The following is a 19344-nucleotide window of genomic DNA, read 5'->3' on the forward strand; positions in this document are numbered from 1 at the left end:
TGGGGTTGGCACGAGAAGCACATCATTTGCTAATCCCGTCGTCTCTGCCTGGAAGTTTGGTCTCACTTCAGGTATTCAACCAGCGTCTAAATCTACTAGCACAATGTTCACCACTTTGACTGCTGAAATGAGGATAACTCTGAACATAGTGGTCCACGGTCTCCAGATTCCGGCCACTAACAACTCCAAAAATTGGGTTTAACGTTTGATAGTATGTTTAAGTCGTCCATGCAAGCCACCAATATTTGCGATAAGATCAGAAGTAGGAACAAGATCCTCAAGGTCGATGGCATGTAGCACTTAATGAGCAATAGACCGGTCTGAGGTAAGCTTTGTGGCGAAAGTGTACTACATATGCAAATGTAAGAGATGTGCAGTTGAAGAATATTCCAACCAGAAGACCGCCCTGAGGACTTCACAGCTGTGCCTGCTCATGACACCAGTGAAGGAAAAGTAGAAAAAGAAAAGGAAAATATATAACCAGTACATCAGCACAACAAGATGTTGTCGGTGCAGCACCGGGAACCTCTAGATTAGCAAGACTATCCAACAGGCTTTGATAGCATTCACCGTTATGCAGCTACGCTGTAACTTTAGTAAATGCCGTAGTCGGAAATCAGTCCATCCATCGCACCAGAAAAACACCAGCTGCAAAGGCAAACAAAGGGTTTTAGCACAAAAAAAATCTGGACGGTGCAGCACCCTGAAATTACAGCACGATGCCGCTGGGATCACCCGATGCCCTGCATCTTGCTGGTGGCCATTTTACTATTTCGATTAATGCTTAAATAATCAACAACAAGTAGGTGCATCAGGTGATTCGCTTCCATACTATTGCCCTCTGTAGCAGTCTCATGGAAAAAAATGTTTCCAACTGCAAATTTAGATTCTTGTGGAATAATAGTTGGCATTTTTTGTGGATATTGGCTTTTTTAAGCATCAGCTGTATGAAATAATGGCGACTTTAACTTCCCGCCAATAGAACTGGATTGATGTATGCCATTGCAAATTGTCACTGTGACATTTTATTTAAGGCAAAGGAATGTGTGAGGAGAATGCATCTACCAGTCCTTTGTTCTTCGCCATATTAAAGGGCTGGAACTTGGACGTATTTACTAAAATGACTAACTCACTTTGATTAGGGCTGCTGACCCTCAATTGTTACCAACTTTTTAAGGTGATATACAACTATCCACATCGTTTGCTAGCTATGACACCCTTCTTTAGAAAAATATATTTGTAATAATTAACCTTAACGGGTAAAGTTCACACATAAATGTGGAAAGTTTCTTTTGTTTTCTTATGCAATGGAGGAAATTACATAATGCCCATTTTCCGCATAACCACAACAAGAAACTTCATTTAACAAATACCTCTACCTACCTACCACATTTAGTTCTCAACACTTTCAATTTCCTCGGATTAGTTTTACCAACCACATGGCGGCGCATCATTTGACGAAACTGCGGAATTTCTTATGGTGTGTGTCTACCTAACTTCCAAATAAAAGCATAACGACCTCATGAAAGTGTTTTGTAATGCCTTGCCTGGCTTGGGCCAGCGCACTAAATGCGCATAACAAGCTGATGGGGTGACCATAAAAAGAAATACAACAAAAATAAATAAATTTTAGTTTAAGTACGTACCCGTGTCTTGGAAAATGCCAACAAAATGACCTTAACACAGACAGGCAGCAGCGTTAAACTCGAACCAAAACCACAATCCTCCAACACCCAACAAAGCTCGTCATACAACAACATGGTTTTTTAGATTCATTTTTTAAAATATGTAGTTACATTAACATTTTTGTTTACCTCCATATAAACGTTGTTGTGGCTCGCCGTTACTGCCCTCCACCGCCATAAATGTTTCCTTTCTGCATTTTGCACAAACAGCAGCACTCTAAAACTGATGGATAGATGGACGGACAAACAAATTTGGATGTCTCTTTAAGCGAGGTGGCAAAGTATGTGTGCTAGTCCACCTATGGTCTAGCCAAAACCGCTTTGAGTTATCCGCATTTCTTTTTTCGTCATTTAAAACAAACATCTACCACGAGGAGTTGCTGCTGCATTCATGGAATGGTGCGTAAATCACAAAAACCAGCAGCCTACAAAAGTGAAATCAATGTTTATATCAAAACAAATACGCATTGCCATTTACGAAAAACTGAAACTGTTCGGGCTGCAAGTCAACCATCGATAAGGCATACAATGTTACGCTAACGTTTTCATTATTGTCAACAAGCTGGTTGGCTGGCTGGCGGCCTACCGCCTAACTTCTTCTGCTGCATCATGAATGACAAATAGAAAACCCCACCAATTCAATTCGATTTGCCGGTTTGTTTTGGTTTCAAGGAAAGGAAACAAAAGTTGATACGAACAACAACAACAACGACATTAATATGATGAAAACATCATAAAGTTAAGCGACAACAATCATTGCTTTTTTATAAGGGTGTGACGAATTGATTGAAGTAATTGAAATTGAAGAAGTAAAAAAGCTTTAAGTTCGATTGGGCTGAAGTTTTTCCACCATGGAACATTACAAAGTAATGTAAACGCAACTTCCAGTGGCCGTAGAATAACTAGTTATTCTAGTGGTCATAGAATAACTAGTAATTCATAGAATAACTAGTAATTCCCTTAGAATAACTAGTTATTCTAGGTTATTTTGGAAGGTTTTTTTTTTTTTTTTTTTTTTGCTGGGTAATTTCACAATTTTATGTGGAATTTTTTGAGCACTGGGAACCGCAAACCACAACTTGGGCCAATATTTACATTTTTGATAAATAATTTTTTAACCACTGAGAACCATATATGCCAAAGGACATCCAATCTTGTCCGAAAATGTAGATAAAAACTAAAAAACTGATATCGGTGCTACCGTTTTGTAGGGTCATGCCAGAACATTGACCTATGTTGGCATTTTGATGGAAAAGTTGTGTTAACACTGGAAAACTCAAATGTCAAATTTCGCTTCGTTCGGTCAACAAATGTAGCTAAAATACTGAAATTACCTAAACTATGGAGGTACCGTTGTATGGGTGCTATAAAGTAACATGGGCCTATGTCGACAATTTTGGGTGGAGAAGTTTCTTGGCAGCAGGGAACCTCAAATATCAAATTCAGTCAGAAAATGTAACTAAAACAATCAAAATACCGAAAATCGGGAGGTACCGTTATATGAGATCTATACCAAAACATCGGCCTATGTTGTTGTAACTGTGATTATTATTGTATGTTTGTTTGTCCGTTCTTCTGCTGAATCTGGCTCTGGGTCTATTACCAGTTCCAGGAAAGTGGCTGCTTCGATGGGATGTAACCACAGATCCACTGGAGTTAGATGAGTAGGTTCGGCAGGGCAGTTGAAAATGTATAAATGCAATGTGTTATGCGGGTCCATGCCGAATGCTGGGCAAATGTCTTGTACGGTGCGATCGACCTTTGCTTTATAGAATGTGGCCTTAGCAACTGCGTCCGTGTGAATGCTACTTAAACCAGCTTGATATGCTTGTTGATCTAGGAGTTCTCTTCTGTATCGTTGGACCTCTCTCTCTCGCTAGATCGTGAAGATCCCTCTTGATGTGCCTGAGTGTGTCGGGCTTACCCACTAGATGGTGATTGGTAACACCCAAGCAAGTACTGCAACGGAAGCATCTCATTGTGTTGCTGTACTGGAAGATCCTTTGCCTCCTCATGTAGATGGTCCACTGAAGACATGAGGAGGCACTCTGTTGCTGTTCTCATGGCGGCATTCTGACAGATTTGAATCTTTTTCCAATTAGTATCATATAAACTCGGGAACCAAACTGGAGCCGCATAGCTTACAACAGACCGACCTATAGCGTTATATGTGGTCAACAAGGTTTCTTTATCTGTACCCTAAGTGCTGCCGGCTAGGGACTTGAGGACCTTGTTCCTGCTATTCAGTTTGTCGCAGATAGCTGTGGCGTGTGCGCACGACTTGAATGCAGTGTCGAATGTGACCCCTAAAATTTTGGGGCAGTTGGTGGTCGGTATTCTCCTACCGTCGACCATGACATTCAACTCTCGTCCAAACTGCGCTGTCCATGTGGTGAACAGAGTGGCTGTAGATTTTGCGGTGAATGAAAAAAGGTAGTAAGATCGGTTAAATAGGTGTTCAGTCTCCAACAGATGTCATCAGGAGATGACCAGGATCGTGCATACGTTACGATCTCGATGCCGTCTGGAGTGGGCGGAATACAGGAGAGGTAGAGGTTAAACAGTTCCGGAGATATCACCCCACCTTGGGGAACTCCCTGTTACACTCTACGGGGTTTGGACTTCTTGTTCCTGAATTCCACGTACGACTGGCGTCCACACATATAATTGACTATCCAACGTTTCAAGCTTGGCCGGAGGGTTGTCTGCTCAATGTCCTCAAACAGCGTGGAGTGCCTGACTGTATCAAAGGCTTTTGATAAGTCAAGCGCCACCATCACTGTTCTATCGCACGGCCGTCTCTGGTTGAGTCCTTGACAAATATATGTGGTAATGGCGTGCAGCGCTGTTGTCATGCTGTGCTGCTTACGGAATCCATGCTGATGATCGGCAACTTGATAGCTATCTCTGATACTGGGGAGGACTAAGGCCTCAAGGGCGACAAAACCGAAATCGGCCTGTACGATTCACTTTTGCCGGCATCCTTGCCTGGCTTACGCAGTGGGACCACCCTGTATATTTTCCATACTTCGGGAACAATGACGGTGGCTAGCGACAAGTGGGAACTTTAGTGAGATACTCTACTCCCGGCTCATCCATCTCCTGCAGCATTACCATGGAAATTCCATACGGGCCCAACGCTTTGGATGATTTAGCGTTACTGATGGCATTCGCAACACCATCCATTGTAAAGTGTGGCGGTTCATCCTCGGCAGGAGGAGACCTGATACGACGTATAACTCTTCTCTTCGCCCTGTCACTCCCGTGGTGCTCGACAAACTATCGATTGAAATAACTTGCGTACCTCTTCGGGTCAGTCAACGTAACGTCGCCAAACGTGACTAAGGTTATATCTTCCCATGTTGCAGGGTTCGAGAGTAGGCCGGGGCGATTTGTATGGAAGGAAAAAAGTGTTATCGGGCGCCTGGAGTTTCTGATTCTTGGGATTGTACTGAGCAAAAAAGTCAACTAGACCATATGTCTACGGTGAAAATCGAGCCCCCGGATTTTGGCTTGAAGTTATTTTTCAAGGATTTTTGGATATTTTGGCATATAAGAACCAAACCACTGAGATTTTCGATCCAACACAAAGACAACAATTGTAGCCAAGACAATAATAAAGAACTCTCTAGTACATCGCAAAATCATTGGAACGCTCCTTAAGGTAGTTATGGCCTCGAGAAGGTGCACATTTTTCGGAAAATATCGATAAATGACACTGTGCTACAAAATGGGACTCAAAGTCAATGGGTGGAAAATTCCTTTTGGAGATGAAAGCCCTTGGTGAGTGTACTAAGAACCCAAAAGGAAATATTCACCATAGGTCAAGTTTCCGAGATATCGCGTGATTAATGGTTTAATTTTGGCCCCTTAATTTGTGAGAAAATAGCTTCATATCTCTCTAAAGCGTTATTGTAGCTTCATTTTGACATTACATTTCTTCGGTCAAATCGAATGGTGAATCTTTTTGTAGAATATTTCATCCCTCTAACTCAATTCCTTTCATGTCCTTTTCGTCCTTTATTTTTTGAACCATAGTAAAAGTAACACAAGACGAGATTTTACAGCATCCAAATATTCTACAAAAATGTTGTTCAGAAGATTTTAGGTACGGTTCTCATTGATGACCAATCGATATTTCCCAGTTTTCATGGTCCTTTTTGACATTTACCCGGTTTTTGTTCAGAAAACTATGTTTTGTTTTTATGTATATTCGTTATTGGTCTGTGGTGCTTCTGAAATACTTACCATAAATAGCTCTTGTAATGACGAACACGTTAATAACAAATTTTATTTGAGGATAGATCCGGTTACCTATATTTTGAATCGGATATTCTGATATTAAAACCGATTTTGGAACCGGTTTTAACTAACCGATTAACCGTATATGTATATCATTAGAAAGCTAATATAACGGTCAATCAAATGACAGCAAGTAGCTTATTACAACTTTGTTGGTTCCGTAGCTAGAAAAAAAAAACAGCTTTCTTAAACCGATTTTGATGTAAAATATCACTGGTTGAAAAATTCCTTTTGGCGATGAAAGTTCTGACCTGTATTTTACATCAAAATCGGTTTAAGAAAGCTGTTTTTTTATTCTAGCTTCGGAACCAATCGGTTAATCGGTTACTTAAAACCGGTTCCAAAATCGGTTTTAATATCAGAATATCCGATTCAAAAATATAGGTAACCGGATCTATCCTCAAATAAAATTTGTTATTAACGTGTTCGTCATTACAAGAGCTATTTATGGTAAGTATTTCAGAAGCACCACAGACCAATAACGAATATACATAAAAACAAAACATAGTTTTCTGAACAAAAACCGGGTAAATGTCAAAAAGGACCATGAAAACTGGGAAATATCGATTGGTCATCAATGAGAACCGTACCTAAAATCTTCTGAACAACATTTTTGTAGAATATTTGGATGCTGTAAGATCTCGTCTTGTGTTACTTTTACTATGGTTCAAAAAATAAAGGACGAAAAGGACATGAAAGGAATTGAGTTAGAGGGATGAAATATTCTACAAAAAGATTCACCATTCGATTTGACCGAAGAAATGTAATGTCAAAATGAAGCTACAATAACGCTTTAGAGAGATATGAAGCTATTTTCTCACAAATTAAGGGGCCAAAATTAAACCATTAATCACGCGATATCTCGGAAACTTGACCTATGGTGAATATTTCCTTTTGGGTTCTTAGTACACTCACCAAGGGCTTTCATCTCCAAAAGGAATTTTCCACCCATTGACTTTGAGTCCCATTTTGTAGCACAGTGTCATTTATCGATATTTTCCGAAAAATGTGCACCTTCTCGAGGCCATAACTACCTGAAGGAGCGTTCCAATGATTTTGCGATGTACTAGAGAGTTCTTTATTATTGTCTTGGCTACAATTGTTGTCTTTGTGTTGGATCGAAAATCTCAGTGGTTTGGTTCTTATATGCCAAAATATCCAAAAATCCTTGAAAAATAACTTCAAGCCAAAATCCGGGGGCTCGATTTTCACCGTAGACATATGGTCTAGTTGACTTTTTTGCTCAGTACAATCCCAAGAATTAGAAACTCCAGGCGCCCGTGATGGTTTTCAAATCGCCCCACTCTATTCGAGAGTGACTTAACCGTTGCCCAAAATTCACTTATACCGGCTCCAATGTTTCAAAACTTCGGATGAGTGAACCACTTGTTCCGGTTGTGCTCGCCGACCAGCCTGTTAACCTCCAGTGTCAGCTCCCTGACTCTGGGGTTGGCTCGACGAAGCTCATCACGCTCATTTGATAATCCCGTCGCCTCTGCTGGGAAGTTTGGTCTTACTTCGGGTATTCGACCAGCTGGGATATGGCGAGCGGCTGCAGCAGTGATGATGTCTCGGAACGTCCTTTCCGCTACCCGAACATCAGAAGGATTGGGCAGATCTCTGAAACGCTGATTAGTGAACTAAGTGAAAGCTCGACCAATCGGCCTTGCCGTGATTGACGAAAGTGCGGCGTTTAGAGGTTATGAAATCGAGCGGTCAGTTGATGGAAACAATTATGGGGAGATGGTCTGAACCAAGAGAAATGACGGGTTGGCAGGTTATGTTCGGGGAACTTTGACACTCTCCTCTAATTCTGGTAGGGGCGTCCTCATTGACCGTGCAAAACGTAGAGCTATCAATCTTCTCAGCCAACGCTGTACCTTTCTGGTCCTTTCCTAGGAACAAATGCCACAACTCATGATGCGAATTAAAGTCCCCCATGACCAGATGGTTATGACCTACAAAAAGCGGTCTAATGCTAGGCATGTAACACGAAATACAGCTATTTACCGGCGGGATGTATACGTTCAACAACTCTACCTCTGCAGTTCCACACCTTACTGCTACTCCCATCCATTCCATGTACGGGTCATTAGGGTCAGGCTCAAGAGATGATTGACGAAAGTGCGGCGTTCAGAGGTGATGAAATCGAGCGGTCAGTTGATGGAGACAATTATGGGGAGATGGTCTGAACCATGAGAAATGACGGATTAACAGGTTATGTTCGGGGAATTTTGACACTCTTCTCTAATTCTTGTAGGGGCTACCTCATTGACCGTTTAAAACGTAGAGCTATCAATGTGCCCAGCCAACGTTGTACCCTTCTGGTCGTTTCCGGGGAATGAATACCACAACTCATGATGCGCCTTAAAGTCCCACATGACCAGGTGGTTATGACCTACAAAAAGCAGTCTAATGCTAGGCATGTAACCTGAAATACAGCTATTTACCGGCGGGATGTATACGTTCAGCAACTCTACCTCTGCAGTTCCACACCTTACTGCTACTCCCACATATACGCCATGTACGGGTCATTAGGGTCAGGCTCAAGAGAGATAGGTCTGTATTGAACAGGCTGGTGTATGTTCTGGGATTGGGACAACAACGGCTTGGTGTTCACCAAGCATGCCGCGACATATTAAATATCGTAGTCCCTCTCATTGGCAAGTCCAGAGCAAACCCCTTTGATGTACCTGACATATTTTGTCACCGAAGCGTGGATACGGATGAAGATGAGGTGTTTCAAACCGAGCTCAAATATATTGGTTCTGGGAGCAGGCATTCCGGAATATGCTGCTCACAACACAGAAAAACAATACAAATACAAACATATGTACAAACTGGCAGCCTCTGGCCGGAACACGGATGTTGTGTGGTTCCGGGTCAATGCAGTACGAGAGAACCCGCTGCCGTGGGATTGATGGACCTATGTTGACAATTTTTGGTGAAGAAGTTTCATGACTGCACAATTAAGGTGCCCGATTGTCAAATTACGGGTAGTTCAGCCAACAAATTTTGCTAAATCTCTTAATCAAAAAGTGTAGCTTACATATTCAAAATGCCGAAAATCGGGAGGTACCGTTATATGGGGCCTATAGCTAAACGTGAAGAAGCGTCGTTACTGCTGGGAATCTCAAATGTCAGGTTACGGTTAGTCCTGTCATAAAATGTAAAATGTAGCTTAACCCTCAAAATACCTAAAATCTGGAAGTACCATTATATGGGCGATATTTCAGAACATGGGTAAATGTTGACTATTTTTAGTGGAGAAGTTTCGTGGCCACAGGAAACCCCAAATGTCAAGTTACAAAAAATGTAAAATTTCAATATATCGGGAGGTACCGCGTTATATGTGGACTATACCAAAACATGGTAAACATGGTATAGCTGATCTTCCTTACGTTTGAATATGTTTAACATACCTGTAATAATTTCAAGTACTATTTTATTTTTTATATTTATTTTCGGGCCATTGACTACATTTCAATAACCGCAAACCACTGTTTCGAATCGGCCCTGTTCCAAGCATAATGTTTAAATAATGTACATTTCGATGTTTTGTTGATAAAGCAAAAAAAAACGCTTCGAAAAAATGCCATGAATTCGTACATTACGATTGAATGATTTGCAATGATGATGGAGAGCTTAGATGGATGGTTCGATGGTTGCGCATAGTTGGCTATTTGCTAGTTTGGCAATAGACTCAAAGACTGTCGTTGGTAGCTCTAAATGAAGGTGGCAGCAATGTTGTTATAAGTGGTGATAGCGAGTGAGTGGTCTGTGTCTCATCATCGTCATAGTCATCACCGCCGCCACCACCACCACCGTCATAGTCATGTTTATTTTGATGATTTCTGTCTTCGGCTGCTTGAAAGACTCCAGACCAAGTAATCAAAAAAACACTCCAGCTTCGTGATTATGGCAGCAATGATGTTTAAAAATTATTTTACAAATAAAACTTTCTCTGATTTCATTTCTGCACACATAACGCCGCTGCACGCTTGCCGCTGCATAACCGTCGTCATCTTTCGTCGTCCGTCTCATTGGCAATAACCACAAAAACTTTGATGGAATACCATTAGACCTAAAAGTAAATGAAACTAGTGGGCACAGTGATCTCAACAGACTCTTCAAAGGCGCTGAAGCAATGATCATAAGATGAAGATGATGATGCTCTCAGCGACAAATGACTTCCTCCAAATCATAAAAAAGCATAATGGTGATGAATGAAGTTGATGCTGTTGTGGCTGCATTATGCGGATGGATTTGCAACAGCGTCATTATAAGCAGACATAACGACAGACAATAAATGTTGGTTACTCTCGAAGTTCGTTGACTGACTGCAAGTGAGGATGTTTTTCTATTTTTTTGTATGAATTACGAATTGTACCGCTGCCGTCTGGCAAGATGAGATAATTTTTGGTGTCTGCACAAAATTTATGCATCGAAATGATATTTACATTTGATTGTTGTTGTTGTTACTGCCTACCTTTTCATTAATTTTTCCTCATTACATTGTAAAGTGATTTTCTTTTTGAGTTACCCGATTTTTATTTTGATGTTGTAATTTCCTGTATCTGATCATTTTTTGTGTGTCTTTTTGTCTTTTTTCTTACAGTGTGCCCATATTTAAAAATCTCCAGGAAGATACGCTCATCAAGATTTCCGATGTATTGGAAGAAACGCATTATCAACAGGGTGATTATATCGTACGCCAAGGAGCAAGAGGTGACACCTTCTTTATTATATCCAAAGGCCAGGTTCGAGTCACAATCAAACAGCCCAACACTCAGGAAGAGAAATTCATACGAATTCTTAGTAAAGGCGATTTCTTTGGCGAAAAAGCTTTACAAGGGTAAGTGGGAAGAAAGTAGATAATAAAAATAATAAATGCAAAAATAATTGCGGTATATCGTTAGTATTGGTCAAATGCAGTAATCTCAATGAAATAAATGTGGGTATTAATTTTTATTGGTACCAAATTGTTATTACAGAGAGTTACTCATACTCAATTACAGAGTTACTCAATCCCGCGACGGCCGGTTCTATGCACCGGATTGACTCGGAGGAATCTTCGACCAGGGGCCGTCACCTCAACAATTATGTGTTTGTGTTCGTGTATTTTTTTCACCATGGGAGCGGCAATTTATCCCGGAAAGCCTGCTCCGAGCTATTCTGTTCCGAGCCGGGATAGAAATGAACCCCGGGCCAGTATGGATCTGTTCCGTTTGCCAGATCCGCATCCACCACATGTCAACAATGGTGAGATGTAATGGATGTATGGAATGGGTGCATTTTCGTGGGTGCTCTGGCCTTAGTTGCTGGGTCAACACACCACCCAGTGCGTCTTCTACGTCGTCGTCTGACTCTCGCAGTCTCCCCAACAACAACAACAAATGCAATGTTGTTCAACGGCCCGGAAATGTATCATTCCTGCAATTCAATTGCAACGGTCTCCGCAATAAGGTCAGTGAAATTGTGGACTTTATGAGTCGGAAAAACATCATGGTCGCCGCGATCCAGGAAACAAAGCTCACCGCCACCTGTAGCTTACGTTGTGATGGTTACAACGTTTTGCGGAAGGATCGCACAAGAAACGGAGGAGGAGGACTTGCCTTCCTAATACACCAGTATGTCCAGTACAGACCTATATCGCTTGAGCTTGGCTCTAGTGACCCATACATGGAGTGTATGGGGGTAGCAGAAAAGTGTGTTACTGCCGAGGTAGAGCTGCTTAATGTGTACATACCGCCGATGAATAGCAGTGTCCGGCGTTATATACCCAATATTAGTTTGCTTTTAGAGGGCGATAACCGTCTGGTGCTAGGGGACTTCAATGCTCATCATGACCTTTGGCACTCCGTCCTAGGTAATGACCAGAGGGGTACAGCGCTGGCAGAGCAAATCGATAGCTCCACGTTTTGCACGGTGAATGAAGACGCTCCTACGAGGATTAGAGGAAACTGCCACAGCTCGCCAGATATCACCATTGTGGCACCAGGTCTGATAAATGACGTATCCTGTCAATCCGTCATTTCCCTTTGTTCGGACCAACTCCCTATCATCGTCTCCGTAAATAGACCACCCGACTTCATAACCTATGAACGCCGTACTTTCCTGAACCATGGGAAAGCTGATTGCAAGGTTTCAGAGAATTTACCAATCACCGCTTCAGACAATTGCCCACTCCCTCAGATCCTCGGGTAGCTGATAGAACTTTCCGAGACATCATCACTAAAGCAGCCGCTCGCTACATACCTGCTGGTCGAATACCCGAAATAAGACCAAATTTCCCGGCAGAGGCGACGGGACTAGCAAATGAATGTGATGAGCTTCGTCGTACGAACCCCGAAGACCCAAGAGTTAGAGAACTTACCCTTGAAGTCAACAGGCTAGTGGGCGAACATAAGCGGAAAAAGTGGCTAGACCATCTGAAGCAATGCAACATTGGTGCAGGAATAAGTAAATTGTGGGCAACGGTTAAATCACTCTCGAGTCCGGAAAAGAAGGATGACTTTTTACTTGTTACTTTTAACGGCGTGACAGTAACTGACCCAAAGAGGTGCGCGTGTTATTTTAACCGGCAGTTCATAGAGCACCCCGAGATGGATAGGGCGAAGAGAAGTGTGCTACGCCGTATAAGAAGAGCTCTTCCAGCCGAGGAGGTACACCACAATTTACGATGAGCGATGTGGCAGATGCCATCCGAAACGCTAAATCATCCAAAGCGTTGGGCCCGCACCGAATATCGATGGTAATGCTTAAGCAGCTGGATGAAGCTGGAGTTGAGTATTTAACAAGTGTTCTCAACCTATCGTTAGCCACCCATGTTGTACCGGATGCCTGGAAAGTTGGCAGGGTGGTCCCGCTACTGAAGCCTGGCAAGGATGCCAGCAGAGGTGAATCGTACAGGCCGATTTCACTCCTGTCGCCAGTAGCAAAGATCCTAGAGGCGCTACTCCTCCCCACGATGAGAAGGTGTTTTCCAGTTGCCCAACATCAACATGGATTTCGGAAAATTCATAGTACTACAACAGCATTAGACGGCATATCCACACATATCAGTAGAGGACTGAACCAGAAAAGGCCGTGCGACCGAACAGTCATGGTGGCTCTTGACCTATCGAAGGCCTTCGATACCGTCAACTATGCCAAGCTGTTCGAGGATATAGAGAAAACTAATCTCCAGCCATGTTTGAAACGTTGGGTAATCAACTATATGTGTGGACGCCAGTCGTATGAAGAATTCAGAAACAAGAAGTCCAAAACCCATAGAGTGAAACAGGGAGTTCCCCAAGGAGGGGTGATATCTCCGAAACTGTTTAACCTCTACCTTTCTGAAATTCCACACCCTCCAGACGGCATAGAGATCGTGATGTATGCAGATGATTGTACGATCTTGGCGTCGGTTCCTATCGTCGATGACATATGTGATAGGTTAAATGTCTACATAGCTGACCTAGTGCAGTTCTTCCATCTGAGGAATATGAAAATATCCGCCTCTAAATCCACGCTGTTCACCACATGGACGGCTGAGATGAGGCTCCCACTGAACATATTGGTCGATGGTGCACTGATTCCGACCACTAACTACCCTAAAATACTTGGTGTAACGTTCGATAGCATGTTCAAGTCGTCCGCGCATGCCACAGCTATTTGCAATAAGATCAGAAGTAGGAACAAGGTTCTCAAGTCGCTGGCCGGCAGCACTTGGGGTGCTGATAAAGAAACCTTGTTGACCACCTACAATGCAATAGGCCGGTCTGTGGTAAGCTATGCGGCGCCAGCGTGGTCCGCAGAGGTTAGCGCATCCCAGTGGAAGAAGATTCAAACCTGCCAGAATGCCGCCCTGAGGACTACCAGTGGACCATCTTCATGAGGAGACGAAGGTTTTACCGGTGCGTCAGCACAATAAGATGTTGTCGATGCAGTACCTGCTAGGGTGTTACCGCAGTGAGCATCCCTGTCACGATTTTATAGACAGGCTCCCCCCACCCAGGCACGTCAGGAGAGGCCTTCATGATCTAGAGAGAGAGGTCTAAAGGTATAAAAGAGAACCGCTAGATCACCTATCCTATCAGGCAGGCTTGAATCGCATTCACACCAACATGGTTGCACAAGTAGTACGAAGATACAGTGTGAATGCCGTACTTGGAAACCATCCCCCATCAATCGCAGCAGAAGAACCAAACACGAGTGGTTTTAGCTCAGTTAAGATCCGGACGATGCAGCCGCCTCAATTCGTATTGGGCCAGAATTGACGCCACGATACACAACATATGCCCGGCATGTGGATTGGGACCACACGATACTCTGCATTTATTCAACTGCCCAGCTAACCCCACTCACCTGTCTCCTCATTCTTTATGGACGCAACCAGTCCAGGTTGCAGAATTCTTAAGTCTGACTTGATAACTGAAATAATACACGAACGAACATATATGCGTTGCTACAACAACAACAACAACTCATAATCTGTATTGAATTCATTTCTTCTAGTGCTACATCTACAAAAAAATATTTATATCCTAAAAAACTTTTCTTTAAGTTGTTCTTGGCCTGTTTTACTAAGACGGTTTAAATCCATTTAATGCGTCAGAACTAGTACCAAACCTCTGCATTTTTAATATTTGATAAACTTTTGTTTCCATTCTAAGAAAAATTTTTACCAAAACAGGAGTTTTTAAGTAATTCGAACTAATTTGAATTCGAATGGTCTTACAGAAACCGGCCCTATATTTATAAATATACTTTAGATTCGATTTCATATAGAAACCTAAAGACCCAAAGACTCAACTTTATATTATTGTCCCCAATGTGCAGCTCTAATATTAACGATACCTTTATTTCCTTCACATACTCCAAAGTTGTCGAGTTATTATTTCTCATGAATATTTTTATGTACTCAAAAATCACTTTTAATTACAAATCATTTGTTTCTATTTCCATCCAGGGATGACTTGCGTACAGCTAATATCATTTGTGATTCACCAGAGGGTGTAACCTGTTTGGTCATAGATCGTGAAACCTTCAATCAGCTGATATCGAATTTAGATGAAATCAAACATCGTTACGACGATGAAGGCACCCTGGAAAGAAGAAAGTAAGTTAACGGCTTTAAAAAACTCCTTAAATTTACAATACTAATTACCTCTTTTCCCCCCACCCCTTTAAGGATCAATGAAGAATTCCGTGATGTTAACCTCACCGATCTTCGCGTCATTGCCACCTTGGGTGTCGGCGGTTTTGGTCGCGTTGAACTGGTACAAATCCATGGTGACGGTAGCCGTTCCTTTGCCCTGAAACAAATGAAAAAGGCGCAAATTGTCGAAACTCGTCAGCAGCAACACATTATGTCCGAAAAGGAGATAATGGGCGAAGCCAATTGTCAATTTATTGTTAAGCTCTTTAAAACATTTAAGGATAAGAAATATTTGTACATGCTAATGGAATCGTGTCTGGGCGGTGAACTGTGGACCATATTACGTGATAAGGGCAACTTTGATGATTCCACAACTAGATTTTATACAGCATGCGTTGTTGAGGCTTTCGATTACTTGCATTCACGTAACATTATCTATCGTGATTTGAAACCGGAAAATCTACTACTCGATGAGAAAGGCTACGTGAAGCTGGTAGATTTTGGTTTTGCCAAGAAGTTGCAATCGGGACGCAAGACATGGACATTCTGTGGTACACCGGAATATGTGGCACCAGAAGTCATCTTAAATCGTGGCCATGACATTAGTGCAGATTATTGGTCTTTGGGTGTATTGATGTTTGAATTGTTGACAGGTTAGTGGTTGTGAATATGTAACTATTTGGGATATCGCCTTTATTTGATGTGTTTTTTTTTTTCTTCCAGGTACTCCACCTTTCACCGGTTCGGATCCCATGCGCACCTATAACATTATTCTAAAAGGCATTGATGCCATTGAATTTCCCCGCAATATTACTAGCAATGCCCGCAATCTTATTAAGAAACTGTGTCGCGACAATCCTGCTGAGCGTTTGGGCTATCAACGTGGCGGTATTAGTGAAATACAGAAGCATAAGTAAGTATTGCATGGTTATTTAAATAATCGTTTAGATTTAGATTGATCTTGCGTTTATGCAACAGTTCAATAACAAAACGTGTCGAAATTTCTGAAAAGATAAAGATTGAAAGAATTTTGGTATTCACGTGCTTTTATGTCAATCTGATTACGTTCATCGTTTTGTAATTTGTCTGCGGTAGTTTTATCAAATTATTAAATAACTATTTAAAACAGAGAGGTTATTTAACAAGAAGTTTAAAAGGATAATCAACGAAATTTTAAATTGTTTTTGCCGTTGTAAAAGTTCGGCTGATTTCCCTGTATTCCAAAAATTTTAATTTGGAGAAAAAGATTAAAGGGAGAATTGTGAAGTGAGAATAAATAGATGACGGATTATTGAATTGTATGAGTATTGGTTATTTTGTGTGATGATGGGATTTGGCCGAGGAGCTGCAGAAAGATTTCCACTTCAACAATTCGGCAACAAAGATCGAAGCGTAAGTCTGTGGGTCGATCTGTAGTGAGATTTTCTTATCTAATTGGAAGTATTAAATGCGTATAATTAATTGAAAAATGCTTATATGTATTTCGGTAATTAAGGATATTTTTCGGGGAGTTAGCGACGAATAAAAAGTAGTTCTACCAATACCAAAAGTGTTGTAAACTTTTATTTGAAGTTTTCATTTATAATTTTGCCGATTTTTGTCGATAACTCTAAAAATGAGTTGAAGAATCGCACTACAGGACAAGAGAAAATATGTCCGTATCGTGTGCCAGAATGATTCTGCAACCGTAAGAGGATTTGTTGTCAGACACGATTGACGAGACACGACAGCTTGCTGGACTGCGCGGGTATGAATCTTTAGTGAGGCAAGAATGACAGTCGGTGGATTTCCGTTGGTATGTCATCTTGATGTCGAGCTGTAACGGATGCGCCTAGGGAATGGATTATGTGCCGCAATATGGTGGCAACACGTGCTGCAGCCCCCTTGCCTCCTGATGCAGATGGTCCATGCTCGACATCTGAACACATCCGGTAGCCGTTCATGAACATTTTGAGTTGTTTGAGGCGACTTCCACTGGGTGTCGCTTAAAAATAAAGTCCAAACAGGATCTGCATAGTTAATTACTGAGCGGCTAAATACTTTCTTTTCTGCAATTTGGATTTTACCGCAACCGCATACTTCAAATAGGTAAAGAGGTGATAACGCCCAGTATTTTCGGGGTTTGGATTGTCTGTATTGTCCTGTGTTCGACGTTGGTGTCCAATATCGTCCTTTGTGCATGACGTGAAGATGGTTGCTGTTGTTGTAGCAGCATATAAGTCTGAGTTGGCAACCGCTGGCCGAAACACTTTTAATTTCGGGCCAATTCGGTACGAAAGAACCTGCTGCCCGCTTTGAGATTGTTTTTGTGGATTTTTGGGGCTGACAGCTGTAAGTTTCTTTCATTCAAAACCGTAATCAAAGTGTTGAGAAAGGAATTGATTTTGTCCTTCAGTTTATTAATGAAGCTCCCGTGGCCATAATGAACAGTCATCTGCGCCAGTCACCAGTTTGATGTATGCCAATCCCACGGCAGCGGATTCTTTCTTACCGGGTTGACCCAAAACCACAATATTTCGGCCAACGGCTGCCAACCCAGCATTAAGCCTATGCTTCTACGTAGGTTTATATGTCAGTTTTACATCGTAAGAAGGTCCAGAAAAATTAGAGACGTAAAAGTTAAATAGCAAGGGCGAGATTACACCTCCGGGCGATTTCGATGAATTGGCTCTTCTGATGACAATGCTAATGTCCTCAGTTGTAAAAATAGAACTGGGGTCTCCTTCTTCAGATTTCGGGCTCTGTTAAGTGTCTGTCTGCTGAAATGAAACCACTAGTATATATTTTGTCTCTTTCTGGAGCATGAGGGAGGTTGCTGTAGACTATTGGCAGCGTCTATATCATTCATGAAGCTATATCAGTTACCTTTATTGTAATTAACGAATGACCGTTTTTCTGTCTCCACAAAGTCGCTGGACTTCTCAACCGTAATGGCCCGATGCTAGGAATACACGCGTTTGCCAAAATGTAAACGGCAAAAGCAATGCTCTGACTATGCTAATTAAAGGGAAGCTAAACAGTGTTCGGTAATCCTCGTTGCGAAGTCTTCAGAGGGTAGTTAAGAGCCCCATAGTTCATAATGGGCATTGAAATCGCAAAGTACGAACATCTATCACCCTCCACGTGATGAAATATCGATGGTTGATAGCTGGGCCCAAGGCTATTGAACGTTTTAAATTTTGGAACTTCCAGTCAGACTGTCTCGATGATATAGTCGGCAGGATGAGTGGCGAGAAGATCTACTGATATGTAGCTTACGTCCCGTGATATACACTAGGGCGGCCCAAAACATGACAAAATTGTTTTTTGAAACGGCAAAAGCAACGCTCTGATTATGCTAATGTAAGGGGCGCTAAATAGTGTGCGGTAATCCTCGTTGCGAAGACCTCATTTATCGACACGAGAGTCAGAAGGCAGTTGAGAGCCCCATAATTCATGATGGGCATTGAAATCGCCAAGTACGATGCAACTACCACCCTCCACGGGATGAAATATCGATGGTTGATAGCTGGGCCCAAGGCTATTGAACGTTTTAAATTTTGGAACTTCCAGTCAGAACTGTCTCGATGATATCGTCGGTAGGATGAGTGGCGAGAAGATCTACTGATATGTAGCTTACGTCCCGTGATATACACTAGGGCGGCCCAAAACATGACAAAATTGTTTTTTGAAACGCCTACCCCCTAATTTTTTACCATTTGATCCAAAACCCGAAAATGCCCTGAAGGCCGCATTTATGGTCCAATCATTATTATGGCTAAAAAACGATGTCGCAGAAAATTTATGATGATCGGTTAACGATAACCCGTATCCACTGACCGATCTTTCTTTCCATAATACCTTTTATAGGGGCCAAAGGCTAATTTTCAGGAAATCGCTCTACAGGCCACAATTATTTTCCAATCGATGAAAAAACTTTACCAGTTCATTGTTATGTCTAAAAAACAAATCCTACAAAAATTTGTGAAAATCGGACCAGATATTGATTCTGCTGAGATATGCCTATGCCCAATTAGAGATAATTTGGGCTAGCTAGTATTAAAAGCTGGCCCGATTTTCACAAATTTTTGTAGGCTTCGTTTTTAGCCACAATGATAAACTATTAAAGTTTTTTCATCAATTGGACCATAAATGCGGCCTTTAGAGCATTTTCGTGAAAATTGACCTTTGGTCCCATACAAATTACTATGGAAACAAAGATCCCTCTGGTGCCAC

At 41.8% G+C, this 19344-nt stretch overlaps 1 protein-coding gene across 25 annotated transcripts in view; it reads left to right on the forward strand.

The window, feature by feature from the left end:
* The window catches only part of for (cGMP-dependent protein kinase for), a 246922-nt gene that overhangs the window by 226079 nt on the left and 1499 nt on the right, over positions 1-19344 (forward strand). For all 25 annotated transcript variants that reach the window (XM_073964717.1, XM_073964710.1, XM_073964711.1 and 22 more), the window contains 4 exons: positions 10606-10842; positions 14941-15090; positions 15163-15782; positions 15853-16042. In XM_073964717.1, the coding sequence (XP_073820818.1) occupies positions 10606-10842; positions 14941-15090; positions 15163-15782; positions 15853-16042 (1197 nt within the window). The remainder of the gene's footprint in view (positions 1-10605; positions 10843-14940; positions 15091-15162; positions 15783-15852; positions 16043-19344) is intronic.

This window comes from Musca autumnalis, unplaced genomic scaffold (genome assembly GCF_047663935.1).
Source record: "Musca autumnalis isolate F117 unplaced genomic scaffold, ASM4766393v1 scaffold_2, whole genome shotgun sequence".
Lineage (NCBI taxonomy): Eukaryota > Metazoa > Arthropoda > Insecta > Diptera > Muscidae > Musca > Musca autumnalis.